The sequence below is a fragment of the Meriones unguiculatus genome, chromosome 6 (genome assembly GCF_030254825.1).
Source record: "Meriones unguiculatus strain TT.TT164.6M chromosome 6, Bangor_MerUng_6.1, whole genome shotgun sequence".
Lineage (NCBI taxonomy): Eukaryota > Metazoa > Chordata > Mammalia > Rodentia > Muridae > Meriones > Meriones unguiculatus.
The window spans coordinates 116057818-116074216 of NC_083354.1; the positions used below are offsets into that span (position 1 = coordinate 116057818).

At 36.0% G+C, this 16399-nt stretch overlaps 1 protein-coding gene across 2 annotated transcripts in view; it reads right to left on the reverse strand.

The window, feature by feature from the left end:
• The window catches only part of Rb1cc1 (RB1 inducible coiled-coil 1), a 68177-nt gene that overhangs the window by 21914 nt on the left and 29864 nt on the right, over positions 1 to 16399 (reverse strand). For both annotated transcript variants that reach the window (XM_021652342.2, XM_060385910.1), the window contains 9 exons: positions 15093 to 15519; positions 11401 to 11571; positions 9801 to 9985; positions 9403 to 9589; positions 9240 to 9321; positions 9087 to 9148; positions 6782 to 6885; positions 6418 to 6544; positions 4440 to 6340 (listed from right to left, as the gene is read on the reverse strand). In XM_021652342.2, the coding sequence (XP_021508017.1) occupies positions 4440 to 6340; positions 6418 to 6544; positions 6782 to 6885; positions 9087 to 9148; positions 9240 to 9321; positions 9403 to 9589; positions 9801 to 9985; positions 11401 to 11571; positions 15093 to 15519 (3246 nt within the window). The remainder of the gene's footprint in view (positions 1 to 4439; positions 6341 to 6417; positions 6545 to 6781; positions 6886 to 9086; positions 9149 to 9239; positions 9322 to 9402; positions 9590 to 9800; positions 9986 to 11400; positions 11572 to 15092; positions 15520 to 16399) is intronic.

The window sequence follows — 16399 nt, forward strand, 5'->3', positions numbered from 1 at the left end:
TAAGGTAAATAAAAGGAGAAAAGTGAAGGAGTGTGGATCTATAATGATTCGAGGCTGGGTAAAGAATTTTCCAGACAGTGGACTTAGAAGGAAATTAGAGTAATTTGGTGACAAAGCTATTCATAGTGGCACAAGACTGTAATTCAAGCACACAGGAAGTTAAGGCAAGATGTTGAGTTCAAGGATAGACTGGACTATATAATGAAACCCTATATTCCTCTAATTCCCCCCACCCCCAAAAGCTGGTGATGAGAAACTTGTGAAAGTAGGGGCTAGAGATAGTTCAGTATTACAACTGATTGCCTGGCATGTTGTAAGCTTTAGTTCAGTTCTCAGTATTGAAGGGGCCAGGAATGAGATGGGAGGGGGACTTTGCGGAATGATATGGATATATTGCTCAAGTTGAGAATGGGATGTGAATGCCTTTAAGTCCTCAGCAAGGAACCTCTTAGGAATTACATTTCAATAATTCAGCAAAACTCACCCAGTCATCTGATGACAGGCTGAGCACACTGGACATCAATTAAAATGAAAACAACAACAAATACTAATCTGTCTCCACAAGGCCAGTCATTCTCCACATGGACTGAATTTTTATACTAAACCCTATTTCTGCCCAGACTATTGTTCTTCTACTTTAAAAAAAAAAAAATCTGTTTTCAACTAAGGACATTTTTAGACAAAGACTTGTATCCTTAGTCTCGTACCTATATAAGCCTTGGCTCTTATGTTAATTCCTAAAGCAGTTAGCCTGATACAACTGTGGTCCAATCTACTGATGACCATAGTAGAGAAGAGTGCCATTTTGCAAGGATGAGGTAAAGTCCAAACGTAGTAGTGCTCAGAGCCAGAGACCACTTTGTGACAATTTTCCCAGCTATATGTCACAAAAAAGGAACTTAAAACTGGTATAAATATTAATCTAAAGAAAAGCAGCAGATTTTTGGCCTATGCTTAAGAGAAGTAATTTAGTTCTCCAGAAAGCAATTCTTGGTGGTGAGACAGTTAAGTGGGTAAAGTGCCTCCCATACAAGGATGCTGAAACTACATAAAGCCACGTGTGGTAGTAGAGCTCTGTACGCCAAGCACACCTATTGGCAACCTGGGAGGTGTAAACAGAAGAGCCCTTGGAGGCTTGCAGGACTGCTAGTCTAAGCATTCAGCAGTGCATGGTAACAAGTAAAGAGGCCGTGTTTCAAACAAGGCTGTCCTTTGATCTCTACACATACAGCGTAATAGAAATGACCACCTTCCTCAAACATTTCCTGAGTTATGTTACCACTTTAGCCCCTGAGGGGCCCTGACAATGCTGAACCAATAAGTAAAAATGCAGTCTGCTATATTGCTGATTTAACTTCATACTGTCTGACAGAATAAGGATAGAAAAGACTATTAATGTAACAGATTTTTCTACGTTGTCTCTAGGCAATACCATGTCTAGTAATGGAGGGAAAAAATGAAATTAATGAAAAACAAGGTATAATAATCATAGTTACCCTGCATTTTTTTTTCAGCTTTTAATGTATAGAATTTCGGTGATTGTGAAAGGACAAAAAGAAATAGAAACAAATGTCTAATCAAGAAAGGATAGAATAATGTCAATTTGAGTCTTACCTTTGAAAAGAGAAAGGATAAGAAAATCTCAGGAATATGTGGGACAGAAGCTGCATCACGTGAAACAAACTTGGTATTAATTAAAATGTTTTTATTTAGACAGTCAATAAGGGTAAGTAAATAAGTACATCTGACTATACTAAGTTTTAAAACAGGGTACAATACCAGACTGTTCCCCCACAGCACTGCTACCACCTCTTTTGTACTCTCTTACATACTTCAGGGCAAAGACTCTACATTTCCCACATTCCCTTGAAGAGCTTCAAGTATGCTAATAAACGAACACCTGCAAGGTTTGGAGGACAGAAGAGAGGCCCAGTCCTATTCCCCAGCTGGGCCTATTCCCCAGAAGTGTTTGTAGCCAGCTACCTCACAGTAACCTCCTGACAAGTAACTGAGAACTACTCATTTTCTGCTGCAGAGAAAGCCAACAGTTGACGATTTTGATTTTGAGGTTCTTGAGTACTGTGGCAGCTCCCCAGTGAGCCAGAGAGTCAACTTTGATGAGGGCTTTCAGAGTCAGTCTTCTTGGTAGTTCATGAGAGCTTGACACACACACACTAAACATTAGGCTCTTTTATACTCCAACCTTGACAACCGTCCTTGTCAAGCTTGCACTGCTCAACTGTAGCACGTAGTTTGATAATTCAGTCTGGAGAAAATTCCCCACTCCTGTTATCTGATCTCTTTCAATATTGGATCAAATTCTTCATCTCCTACCCCTAGTTTCTTATCATTCTAGCTTGGTATCAGCAAGACTCTTACAAGGTCGGTTTGGCTAAAATTTCCTTTCATTTGATTGCTTTCTCTTCGTAAAGCTCCTACTGGTCCTGACACTGTTACCTAAAATAAACCTGAACTGGTCCATTCTGTACTAAGAACTAAACTTGAGAGTTTGTTTTGCCGACTGCAAAAATTCCTTAATATAATGTTATTACCAGTTTAGCATCCAGTTCTGGTTCTTTAATGAACCTTTTTACAGTAATTACACTGTTTTGACTTTTGTCTCCATAGTTCTGTAACAATTTCCAAAAGGCTTATATCTCTGTTAAACCCTCTCATTTGTTTCTATTTCTTTTTGTCCTTTCACAATCACCGAAATTCTGTACATTAAAAGCTGAAAAAAAAAAAAATGCAGGGTAACTATGATTATTATACCTTGTTTTTCATTAATTTCATTTTTTCAGCTCTTCTGAAATCAGTATTACATTACAGGCAGCCAATTAAGAGTATTTAAAGGTAAGAGTCAGGGATTAAATATATACACACACAACACACACTAAAAATACTTACTTTGAGAACTAACAAGATAGGACTAAATGAGTGATACATGAACCATACTCTACAAACTATTGGGCAAAATCCAATCACAAAGTTTTAAGTGGAAATACTAAACCCACCTGTGGTAATTAAAAATATAACAAAACAATAAAAAATAATAAAAAGAAATCTATAAGAAGTCTAGAATTTAAAAACATTATCTGACCAGAGAAAATTAATGAAATTGTAGTATCAAGAAAACAATAGCCAAACTTTGGGTAGAGTCCAAGGAACCTTACAGAAGAAGGGGGAAATAGACCTGGAGGGGACAGGAGCTCCATAAGAAGACCCAAAAAATCTGGGCCCGGGGGGGGAGGGGCTAAATAAACTGATGAATCAACCAAGGACCATGCATGGAGAGGACCTAGAGCCCCTGCTCAGATGTAGCCCATGGGCAGCTCAGTCTCCACGTGGGTTCCCTAGAAAGGTGAGCAGGGGCTATCTCTGGCATGACCTCAGTTGCCTGCTCTCTGATCACCTCCCCTGGTGAGGTGGCGTAATTAGGCCACAGAGAAAGAGGATCCAGACAGTCCTGATGAGACCTGTTAGGGTAGGGTCAGACAGTAGAGGAGGAGGACCTCCCCTATCAGGGGACTAGGGGATAGACATAGCGGGGAAGGAAGAGTAAGGATGGGGCCAGGAGGAGATGAGGGTGAGGGGTATAGCTGGGATACAAAGTGAATAAATTGTAATAAATAATGATGATGATGATAATTTTAAAAGAAAGCAATAGTGAACATTCTGCATATTTCCATCTGATTTAGCCAGGGCTCAATCCTAAACTGAGGAAACAAACTCTAGTACAAATATAGGAAAAGAACAAAAGTAATTGAAGAATTTAGTAAAAGCTACAAATCAAAAAGAAATTTTCAATTACAGTTTTCAAACAAGTATTTTGTCTGAAAATCCAAAATACTGACACACTTTGTTTCCTTTTCAAGATAAGGTCTGGCCTGGAACTAGTTCACCCTGAGCCCAGACTTGAGCCCACAGCAACATGCCTCAGCCTCTTGAGTAATTGTACTACAGGCACAAGCTATCATACTTAATGCTAACAATACTTAATTTCTTCCTTCGTCCCTCGCTCTTTCCCTCTCCTTTCACTCCTTTCTATCTTTTTTGAGATAGGGGTTTCTGCTTCCCTGGGTGCTGGGATTACAGGCACGTACCATCATGCCTGGTACAACAGTAAATTGATGAAATGTTATTTTCACATTTTTGATAAGTAGTATTTTAAAAGTAAAATTTCTTTGTGAAAATATCTCAGTTCTTCTAATTACAGTAAAGGAATAATTCAAGGTACTCTGAATAACACATACATGTGAAGCACAACAGTAAATTTATGAAATGTTATTTCCATGTTTTTGATAAATAGTATTTTAAAAGTAAATTTCTTTGTAAAAATATCTCAGTTCCTCTAATTACAGTAAAGGAATAATTTAAGGTACTTTGATAAATATGTACATTTGATCCATCAGTATTTAAATTCTAAGCTTAATACTTACCTTTTGGCTATTTGATTCTCAAGATCCTTAATTTTTTCTAATAACTCTTTCTCAACAAGTTCCCTCTCCAGCTTAAATTCATTTAGCGCAGTTTGAACAGCTTCGTCTTTTTCACAATTGAGCTTCTGAATTAACTGTTCTTTGTCTTGTTCGTGGGTCATGACCAATTTCTCCTTGTCTTTCTCAAGGTTCTGGATAAGTGCCTCATACTTCTCTTCTTGTTGGATTATTATTTCATCTTTTTGTCTTTCAAGAACACTCAGTTCTGAGTTCAATTTACTCTGTAGTTCAACTATTTGTTCTTTCAGTTTTTTTTCTATTTCAAATGCTTGGTGATGCAAAGATGTTACATTGTCTAATTCAGCCTTAAGTATATTAGATTCTTCTTCATGTCTACTAATTAACTCTGAAATGCACTGATCTTTTTCAATTGTCATTAAAGCTCTTAACTCTGATAAGCCCACCTGGTAATTCTCATTATTCTCATGAATCTTTTGGTTTAGTTGACTTATTTCTGTTCTCAAATTTTCTGTCTCTTGTTCAAGGAGAGACTTCAAAGTTTCCTTCTGCTGTGTTTTGCTCTCTTCCAATAAGATCTTTATCTCATCTGTTTCTGCTTCCTTTAATGCAAGTTCAACCTCTAATTTACACCTCATGTCCGACAAATCAGAAACCTTGAGTTTCAATTCCTGTAACTGTTGTTCTTTTTCCTGGACAGCTGAGGCATGAGATTCTAGTATCTGGTCAATTCTTTGTTGATTTTCCTTTTTTAATTTCTCCAAGGACACTTTGTGGTCTGTCATAACTTTCTCAAACTCCTGTATATGCCTGATGTGCAGCATGTCCTCTAATTCTTTCAGGTGGCTTTCCTCTATGCACAGAAATTCAGCTTTCAATGACTCTATTTTCTCATTATTTTCAACATGCAGCTTTTTCAGATCTTCTAACACCATCTCTCGTGACTGTTTCAGTTCTTTAATCTCACAATTTTGAGTATGCATTATATTTTCCATCTCTAACAACTTCTGATCCTTTTCATGCTGCACGGAGATAACAGCATCCTTTTCATGTTTAATCAAAGCAAATTCATTGTCTTTATTTTGTAAAGCCTCCTCAAGGGACACTAAATCTCCTTTCAATTTTTTAATTTTATTTACGTTTTCTTCACTGTCTTTTACTAGAGCATTGAGTTTACACTCATACTCATTTTTTAAAGATAGGAGTTCTTTATGATGCTTTTCCTTTAGTGTTGTTTCTAGAGAACATTTTACTTTTTCAATAATATTTCTTATTTCTAAAGCTGTACATTTTAAAGAATTTGATAAGTCACACTGCTCTTTTTGTATAAATGTTCTGAAGTCACACAGATCTTCCTTGATGGTTTGTATACTGGTGTGAGAATCCTGGGCAGCAACTCTGTATTTCTCCAGCTGGACATGCAGAGCTGCATGATCGCCAAAGCCCTCTTTTCCACGTGCACTCGTGTCCTGCATGCGCCTACTATCGATTGCATTGATGACTGATGAATAAAGAGATTCTACCATCATTTCTGGACTTTGTGGGTCACTTACAGGGTTCGGAGATGACAAGTTCTCTTCTATCACAAATTCATTCACAGCAGACATGAAATCAGACTCGGGACTTTCAGCTAATGAATCCAAGTCTATCGAAGCTTGGTGAATAGTTTGTTCTGTGTTTGGGTGGGAGATGGTTTCAAAATCAAACGTATGAGCATCAATGCTATCTGGAGATAATTCTTCTAAGGGACACACTGCCGGACATACGGTATCCTGAACAGTTAGTGGAGGAGGAGTTTTCGGTGAGGTAGTAGTTGTAATGCCTGTTGTACTTTCTATCCTTGGAGAAGCAGCTGACTGTGGGGATGCCTGACTTGTGGACACCTGGAACACAGAGTAAAACTTTTAAAGATCTGAAACAATGTAAACACCTGATACTAATTTTAAAACAATTCATTTGCCTTTTGTTCATTCAGCAGATCTGTAATGGTCTGTGACATTTCATCCAAACTTTGTGCTGCTTTTACCAAATTATGTAGGGCAAGTACATGCTGGTGTAGAGGTTCAAAGTCACAAAGTAAGGGGACCCTGAAAAAGAATGCAAGCAAGGTAGATTCTTAGTTTCTTACAAAAGCTGCAAACTCTCATAAAAACAATACAACGGCATGAATAGTCCTTCTTAAAGCAAAGATAGGCAAACTGAAAGAACCTTATATAATCCTAAAAAAAACCCCAGCATGCCAAGTCAGGGAAGCCATAAGAAAATAAATCATAAATTTCACCATTTTAAGATCAACCCAAGTCAAAAATACTTTTAGCCTTTACCTGAGGAATGGCTGCACTTCTGAAGGACAAAATGATTGAAGAAACTGTAAATCTTTTAATGATATATCTGGAAGTTCACAGTCAAATTTTCTAGGCTTCCGAGTCTATAAATGGAAAAAAAAAAACTTTACCAATATGAAGGATGAATTTATATTTCTTGCTACAATTAAAAACAATAAAAGAGATTGAAAAAATAAACATGTCAAATGATCTCACTACAATTAACGGAGAAAAATAATAGAATTAAACAAAAGATCATGCAAGAATGACAGGGCACATTAACTGTCAATCTTTAACAGTCTGGACACTGAACTGCTTGGTGGAAACTATTATGTTTGTTTTTCCCCTTTTGTCCTTAGCACCATTTTATAGAAACTCTAGGGTCCCACTAATACTAAATGGTGCCATGGGGTGCAATGTGCATTTGTTATTCCCAAATTCTCCTTTGACTTACAGAATGATCACAAAGGTCTCTAAATAGTAATCTTTGTTGCTGTACATTAGGAAGATGTCTGTCTTTGTTCTTCTCATTTTGAAAACTCTAAAAGTATTAATTTTAAAGTCCTACTAGTTGTTTTTTTTATAATACTGGCAAGAATTGGTATCTTTTTAAAATAACTCTAATTAACCACTAGTCAAAATTTAAATAGCAGGATAATCAGACATAAAACAGGTTCATAAATGTGAATTCCAATTATGCTACGTATCTACATTCTTAAGAAATACTGCTTGCAGAAACATGTCTGAAATTGAAGTTTTAATATGGGTGATAGACTCATAGCATTTCGTAAATTTCTTTGATCATGAAATGTTTCTTTTCATTTAAAAAATTAACAGACCCAGCTAACTGACCTTAAAATATATAAAATGATATTTTCATGTTTAATTTTAATGAAGATTTATTCAAGACTCAAGCTACTCTGACTCAAAGAATGACGTGGTATGGAGACAATAGGATAAAAAGACAACAGACAACAGAAAGATTATAGAAATAAAATGATGGGCTAGAGATGGCTCAGTGGTTAAGCGCACTGTATGCTCTTCCAAAGGACCCAGGTTCAATTCTCAGCACCCACATGGCAGCTCACAACTGTAACTCCAGTTTCAAGGGATCTGAGACCTTCACACTAATGCACATAAATGATGTTAAATAAATTTTATATATATATATATATATATATATATATATAAAATATATATATATATTTCTTTATATATATATAAAGAAAACAAAAGAACTGCATTCCCACTGACGATGACAGCCCAATGTGTGTTCTCAGGTGATGAAGCAGTGGCACACAAACTTTGGCAGTAACCAAGAGCTCTCTACTCAAACTTAAGACCTGCTCAACAGAAAGAGACCATGTCTGGTACTAGAAACTTAGCTAACGACTCAGTGCTCATGAAATCATGATTATTGTAGGAGAATCTACAACCATTAATTTACTAAGCCCTAATCCCTAACATAATCCCTAACAACAATCTATAAATATTTTTCCTTATAGTCAAAGATAAGTGTGCATCTTTTCTCCTAATCAAGGAAACTTCTCTTTGCAACAGAAACCACTACAGAAAAGCAAAATCAATCAAAATAAAGAGTTGTAGAATCTAGTACCAAAAAATACATCTACAAATAGTCCAGCACCAGGGCTCAAAAACATTGCAAAGTGGGAACAGAAAGACTGTAAGTGACAGTGACTTTTGTCTTCTAGTAACATCAGAGGCTATACCCACAATGTCTCACCAATATGACCATCCAAATGTGACCTGAACAAGGACTCCAATGAACTCACCAAGCTGCATGGGAAAAAAGGTTCACAATGTGCTAACCCTACACAAAGAACACAGGCAACTAAGTAAAACTGGGAGCAGCTGGGAGTAGAGGAGGCGGCCTTCCCCAGGATGAGCACACTTTCTAGTGCCAAATGGTCAATTCTGAAAATATACATACATGTAGCATTATATGGACTCAGATTATATTTTTAAATATTTCTGTATAAACACACAGGCATACAAGAACAATTTTTAAAAAGGCCATGAATCTGAAGAAGAGCATGAGGGATATATAGGAAGTTTTAGAGGGAGAAAAGGAAAGGGTAAAATATTATAATTAAAGTACATTTCAAAAATTAACAAATTAACATATTAAAGCTTATACCAAGTAACCCTTAGAGCCAAAACCATTTTATGCTGATTTAATTGTCACTCACAACTTACTCTGTTTCTGAAATGTGCTTCTAACCCTGAAAAAAAGAACAGGTTTATAATATACAAATTTGGTCATGGTTAGAAAATAAATACATACACAAAATGAGGGGGGCCAGGAGTCCAGTCCCTTAAACAGACGATTTCTTAAAAAGGACTTCCCTATATAAAGAAAGCAGGAACATGGTTATTTTACAAATTATTTAAAAGACAAAAAATAAAAAAGGAAAACGGTAAATAAATTAACACTTACTAAATAATTTCCCAAAGGATTCCCTTTTTGACCTTTCAGCTTCATACAATTGTTTTCCATCTTTGACTAAAGCACCAGCCCACTTAGAAGAGGAAAAGTTTATGTTAATAACATATAGTAATTATTAATGTTCATGTATAATTAAACAGTTAGAATTGCTTACCTCTCTGTAGTGTTTAATGAACATTTTCCTCCTTACAACCTCAACAACAGCTAGGCAATACATCTGAGGAACAGTACTAAGAGCCTCAACAATTCTGACTCTTTCTAACAGCTCTATTACAAGGCGGAGCAGTGCTTGTAGTTTTTCTCCATCTTGATCAGCATGAAGCATCACAAAACAACACCACCTACAGAATAAGATTCATTGTTTTCAACAGCCCCAACATTTGCTAAAAGTCATCTTGTAGGTAAGCTATGAAGATCAAGACTATATAAAGTCTAATTCCAGGAACAATCAATATGCATTTCAATGTAATCATAAGGGGAAATTACTCTGATTACTAGGAAGATAAAAACATGAACTCTAAAGAGCCCAAATTAAATATGACACAATCTTACTTCAGTCTGACATGCAGATTGTTTGCTAGCTCTTGTTTGGCAGTGGTACACTTCTGTTTAATATCCAACAGTTTTCTGTGGTTTTGCAACATAATCATTAGCTGATTTGCATGACTCAGGCACAGATCAGGTAGCACAGATGCATCCTTCAAGTTTTCAGCTCTCATCTGATTAGCTAAAAATCCCTTAAAGAAAGTTTTAAAAATATTTTGTAACATAAATGACATAAATACTCAATTAAGAGGAAAACAGACAATGGATAACTTTTCATTTAGAACCCTAAAATCTATTATCTCACACTAACAGGCAAACAAAACAAACAAACAAACAAACAAAAAGGCAACTCCAAGGACTAAAAACCAACTTACAATAATCTGTATCTTAACATATATTAATATAATTGACCCAGACTAACCCAAAAACAAACCAAAAGCCAATTCTTTAAAATGTCAGGGAAACACAAAATTTAAGCTACCTTAGACTTCTATAGTATTTCTTTGGTTTTTATTAAAAATAAGCACATGAAACATCAACATCAAAAGGAATAAAAAAATTTAACAACCAACAGAAGCCACAACACTCCAAAAGCAGAGGCAGAAGGACAACCTAGGCTACATAGGAAACTTCTATTCCAAGAAGTATAGAAGGTGGAATGGAGGGAATGACAGGAGGAGGCATGGTAGTACAAAATGAAATTTGGCTACTTGGTTCTGAGTTGGGGGGATTAACAAATGGTCATAACTATAAAGGATTAGTCAATTTTCCAAGATTTCTCATTTTTCTTCTTTTATTTATTGTCCTATGTTTTTGAGGGAGAATACAAGGTACTTATCAGTACAACTTTTTATTATATTATTTTTTAACACATCAAAAATAATCACTTTCATTCCAGCTGTGGCTAGTACTTTCATGGTTTGTATTTCAGCTTTCATCCACAGAGCCTGAATTCAATTTATCAAACTCAACCATTTAGAGCATGCCTTAGTTACATGTGATAACAGTTACCTGTAATCACAACACTTAGAAGGAGGCAGCAGCCTATCCTGTGTAACAAAATGACAGCCAGTCTCAAATGGGAATAACAAGATAGAACATGTCTTTTTTTCTGTTATGTGGTATATTGTTATAAATCTGAATTTTTCTCCACAAGTTCACATTTTGAGTGCTTGGCCCTCCCTTGATGCTGTTCTGAGAAGATACGGAACCTTTGGGATATAAGAATTGGCTGCAGAGATGAATCACAGGGGTATAGGCCTTTGAAAACTCTAGCCCAGCCAGCCTGTTTCACTCTTTGCTTCTAGATCCTATTTTCTTTCTAACCTGCCAAAAGCTAAGTTTTACTTCTATTAACATTGACATTGTATTTCTGCCTTTCCTGCATCTGCTTCTGGTGTCCTGACTTTCCCATCACCACAGACTATATCCTTCTTAGCTTATCAATCAAAACAAACCTCTCCTTCAAATTTTTGTTAACTACACAGTCATAGCAACAAGCAAGGAACACTCACGGATATAATGCACTCCCAATAGTCAAGGAAAAGTAAACAAATGGCGCATACCAAACAGACATCATGCTTAAGTATATACAAATGACCAATACCTGAGCAAGCTCTTTCTGTTCATTTACCAGCCGGCCACAGCTAGCAATCATCTGGTCCAGGGCATAAAGCCGATCTTCAAGCCCTTTGATGGCTTTCATATTCTGATTATCAAGTTTGGCAATAGTTTGATGGCATTCTAACATAAACGGCTGGATAATCTTTGGGTCAAGCTAAATGAGAAGAAAGCACATATGAATAAAATCTCCTGGAACCAGTTTTAGCTGTATTTCATAGTAACTGGACAGAGAATCAGATACAAAAGTGGTAGAAAATGACAGAAAAACACACAGGAAATAAAATATACTTGCAAAGAAAGGTTATCAGGACTAGTCTCATCATCCTAAACAACTAATACTAAACAAACTACAAAACAAAACAAAACAAAACAAAAAATCAAGAGCATATTTCCAGGAATCACAAATCTCAACCAATATTATAATTTAAACAATTCTCAATATCCCTAAGAAAATGTTATTGCCAAGGACATCAAGGTTATATAAAGTAGAGCTAATGACAAACCCATTCTCTGGTAGTAATTCTTATCAATTCACTTCTTTCAAAGATATCTTCCATACCAAGCAAGTTGGCATATGCTTGTAATTCAGAACTCAATAAGGCAGGAAGACCAAAAGTTCAGGCCAGCATAGGCAACACAGTAACACCCCATCTTTAAAAAAGCAAGATTTTCTTCCCAAGTGGGACAGAGAGCTTTATGCTTAATTTCTACAGCAAGGAAATGGCTTGATCAATATGTTTTCTTAATCTTAACCCTTCCTATTCTGACTTCCTACAATGTGTTTGACATAGACTGTTTTCTAGTAAAAACTCTGTGGTCACAGATATCAAATAACCTTGTTTTGTTAAAGGTTCCTGAAACTGTAGCACAGCAGACAACTTTTGCTAATCTTCTTATCCTCAGGTTCTGCTGGTTCCTTCAGATAGGACTCTGTGAGCCTCAGACTGATTACTCTGTGTGGCATTAGGCATAACATAATTTTTTTGTTTATTTTGAGGTAGGGTCTCACTCAAGGGACTCACACTACATACCTCAGGCTAATCTCAAATTTCCAGTGTTGAGATTATGGGCGGGAGCCACTGACAACAGATTGAAAGCACATTTTACTGCTTTATCGTTATTATTGCAGTACTAAAGACTAAACCCAGGGCCTTGGTAGGCAAGTGTTCTACCTCTGAGGACAAAGACATGCCATAAAACAAGCTCTGAAAATTTTCTCCTTTCACCATGTGAGTCCTGGGGATTAAAATGAGCTATCCATGCTTTTAGCCACTGAATCATCTTGTCAGATCCTGAGCTCACTTTTTAATGGAGGAAAACTAGTACAGCTTTTCAAGCCTCCGATGGGATTCTGAAACTCGTGCTAATATTAACATGTGGATATCAACCAACTTATCTTTTTCAGCTACATTTATATGTAATAGATTGCATACATTTGTGTGAGCATGAATGTGACCTCTTAAAAACCATGATATACATATAGGGGTCAAAGGACAACTTATGACAGTCAATTCTCTCCCACCAACATCTGGGACCCAGATATGACGCTCAAGTTATCCCACTGAGCCATCTCATTGATCAAGGTCTTTTTGACTGTCCTTCTGATCTGTAAAAAAGAAATTTGACTAGGTCCTTTAAATGGCATTAGAGAGGGTAAAACAGGAAGACAATTCAAGTGATGTGAACAATGACCAGAAAGAGAAAAACAATGGATTAACCTTGAATTAGTTTAACATAATTCCTAAATTATGCTGTAACAAAATTTTATTTAATATTTTGTAAAATATTTCATTCCATTTTCCCAAAAATGACAAAAACCATAACTTCCAGATAATTTTTGATTAATATTAATCATAATTATTTGTCCAGATTTCCATCATTAGATTAATTTCTACTCATGCGCTCTCTTTGACAACTGCATGGTCAACATACAACAGTTGCATTAAAGAAGCTGTAAAACCAACTCTAATCTTCTCTGGTTTTAACTATACAACTTTCAAACAACTGTCCTCCATACAGTAAGCAAATAGCTGGATGTATTGGTGTACATCTTTGCTCCCATCACTTGAGGAGCAGAAGAAATTCAAGGCCAGCCAGGGCTACAGAATGAAACCCTGTCTTAAACAGATGGGTAGAGTGGGTGCGTGGGTGGGTGGATGGGTGAATGAACAGAGAGACAAGCAAATAAATAAATAAACAAAATAATAACTTGATAGATACTAGAAGTACTAAGGGTCAATAAACTCTGGGAAGTTTAAACTGAGCTAAGCATACATGTAAGCCATCTATTAATCAGAAGCATAAATCCTCTTCATCTGTGTACTAGACATCTACAAAAAAAATAAATCAGCAATTACAGAATGTTGTGCATAAATTAAAACTGGGCTGTAAACAAAATAACTATGGAAATTATCATCTATCAAATCAGTCCATACAAATGTAAAACTAGGGATTCAAATTGCTAAGAAAACACCTTATAAACACAGGAGTAATCCACAAGTGTCAGGGGTAGAATTTAGAAATTTCAAAAACTAAATTCCAAAAAAAAAAAAAAACCAAAAAAACAAAACAAAACAAAAAAACCCCTTATGTCCCAACTCATTTCCAGAGGTAGCTATTGGAATTTTACAGTTGGAAATATACATTATGAATTATAATAGACATCGGATTAATCTATGAAACTAAGGGCTTTAAACAGAATTCTTTGAAAATAAAGGCATTAAATCTAAGGACCTTTATTTGTTATATTGCTGGCAAACAAAACTACTGCTATGAGATAAACATTACTCACTGTATGAGAGAGAGAAAACCAAAAAGTCTAATGCTGGTTTGGGAGAAGGCCTGTAATCCCGGCTACTCCAAGGGTTGAATCACAAGGATTACAAGACTACACTGGACTATACAGTTAAGTTCAAAGTGAGTCTTGGAAAGTTTGTAAAACTGCCTACACAATTCAAGGGGATACAACACAGTGCGAGAGTGCTTCCCTAGCTAACATTATTTTATGTAAAATTATTCTGAATTCTAGCACAGTTCTAGTTATAAAAATGACACTGGTTATTGGGACCACTGTTATGTAGTCGTTGTCCAGACACGGAAATTTCATCTACAAAATATTATTACTTAAGCAGAAACACTAGTCTAGCTTTCACTCTTTTAGTGTTTATATTCTGACAACTAAATCTTCAAAACATTAATGTTTTGTGTCACTAAACAACTTCCTTTCTGATATAGGTGTTTTGCATCAACTTACAGAGCAGATAGGAAGAAACATTTATCCCAGGTTTACTTCTCGAATTAATTTTAACTGAAAGCACAACATCTTACTGATGAATTTTCAAGGAGATGGAATAGTTATAATTTCTCATGAAGGGAGGTGCTCACTGGATAAAGACAACTTTCTAGATCATGGAAATGTTCAACACTGTAATTTAGTTGGTAGTGATTTATCCTTGAACCACTCAAAACCTATTTATGTAAACCCTTCTAACTACACTAAAAATTTGTACTCTCAAATAATCTTCTCAAACAATCAACTCTCAAATAATCTTCTCAAACAATCAACTCAAAAGCATGGTTACAAGTAATATGATCCAGCCTCCACGTTCCAAGGCAAGGTATGCCGCTTCAACTATAACTTAATCACCCCCACTCTATACACACACCACTACTTACCCTGCTCATAGAATCAAAGCACTTCCTGACCAAAGATTCCACATCATTAGGTCTATCTTGAACATTTATCCAGTCTAACAAAGAAACATTAAAAAAGGGCAGATCACTGTCTTTAGCATCTACTGAAGCTTCTTCTTGATGGACAGTACTTTGACAAGATTCCCTAAGTTCTTTGCCATGTTCAGCATCGGTGGGATCTGGAGCTACATGCTCCACTGACTTGTGAAATGAGGTTAACAAAGATGTGTTAGTTGTTCTAGGCATATCAGGAGAGAGCACCAGTTCAGTGGATCTTTTCATCTCAGCTTTCTCTGAGCCTTCATGTTCACTTAAAGAATTCAGTCTTCCCAAACATTCCCTGTAACTATGTCTGGTTAGGCACTCCAACAGTGGAATCTTGGCCATTACTGAAACCGCAGTTCCTAAACTTAATATACAAAACATGAGTCAGTAAAACAGTACGTTCAAATATCATCCAATGAAATCATATTGAACTTCAAAATACCAGCCTTAACCACTGCTCCCTGTATTATTCACATATAAGCTGGTTTATTAGCTAACTAAAAGAATAGCTTAGAGCCAGGCGTGGTAGCACAGGCCTGTAACCCGAGGATTCAGAAGGCAGAGGCAGGTAGTTAAAGGTCAGCCTGGTCTACAAAGTAAGTCCAGGACAGCCAAGGCTACATGAGAAACACTGTCTCGAAAAACCAAAGAAAAATAAAAGAAGTGCAGCTTAGTAGAGAGGTAACCATTAACATTAAAATACCAATTTATAGCAATGCTAGCTAGATTATACTAAATAAATAGGCAATGACTTTTTAACCAAACCTTTTCAAATAAAACCTCTTTATTAAAAACATTAAAATTTATGAAGGCTGATCATAGCAGTACCTCAAACTATAACACTACCTTTAACACAATCATATATACTTAATATACTGAAAGCATAGGATAAAATTAACAATTTTAGCTTTAAGATAACTCATACTCACCACATCAGGGAAACAGACTGAGAGATACAAGCTGTTAAAGGATATTGGGGAAAATATGAAATCTTTGATATTGCCTAAGACTATGGAAAATGATGAATCTTAATGTAAACTGATGTGGTTAGGAGGACTCCCTTAAAAATAGATATCTGGAAAGGATGTTGTAATAAGTAATTTTAAAATGATCCTTTTAATGCTAGTTATGCATTCTCTTTCCTACCAATATTTCTTCCCAAGTCAACTAAGACCAAACATGTCTTAAATAGTCAATCTACAATACTAAGGAAACTGAGGGAAAGGAGGAGTCATGTGGGCTGG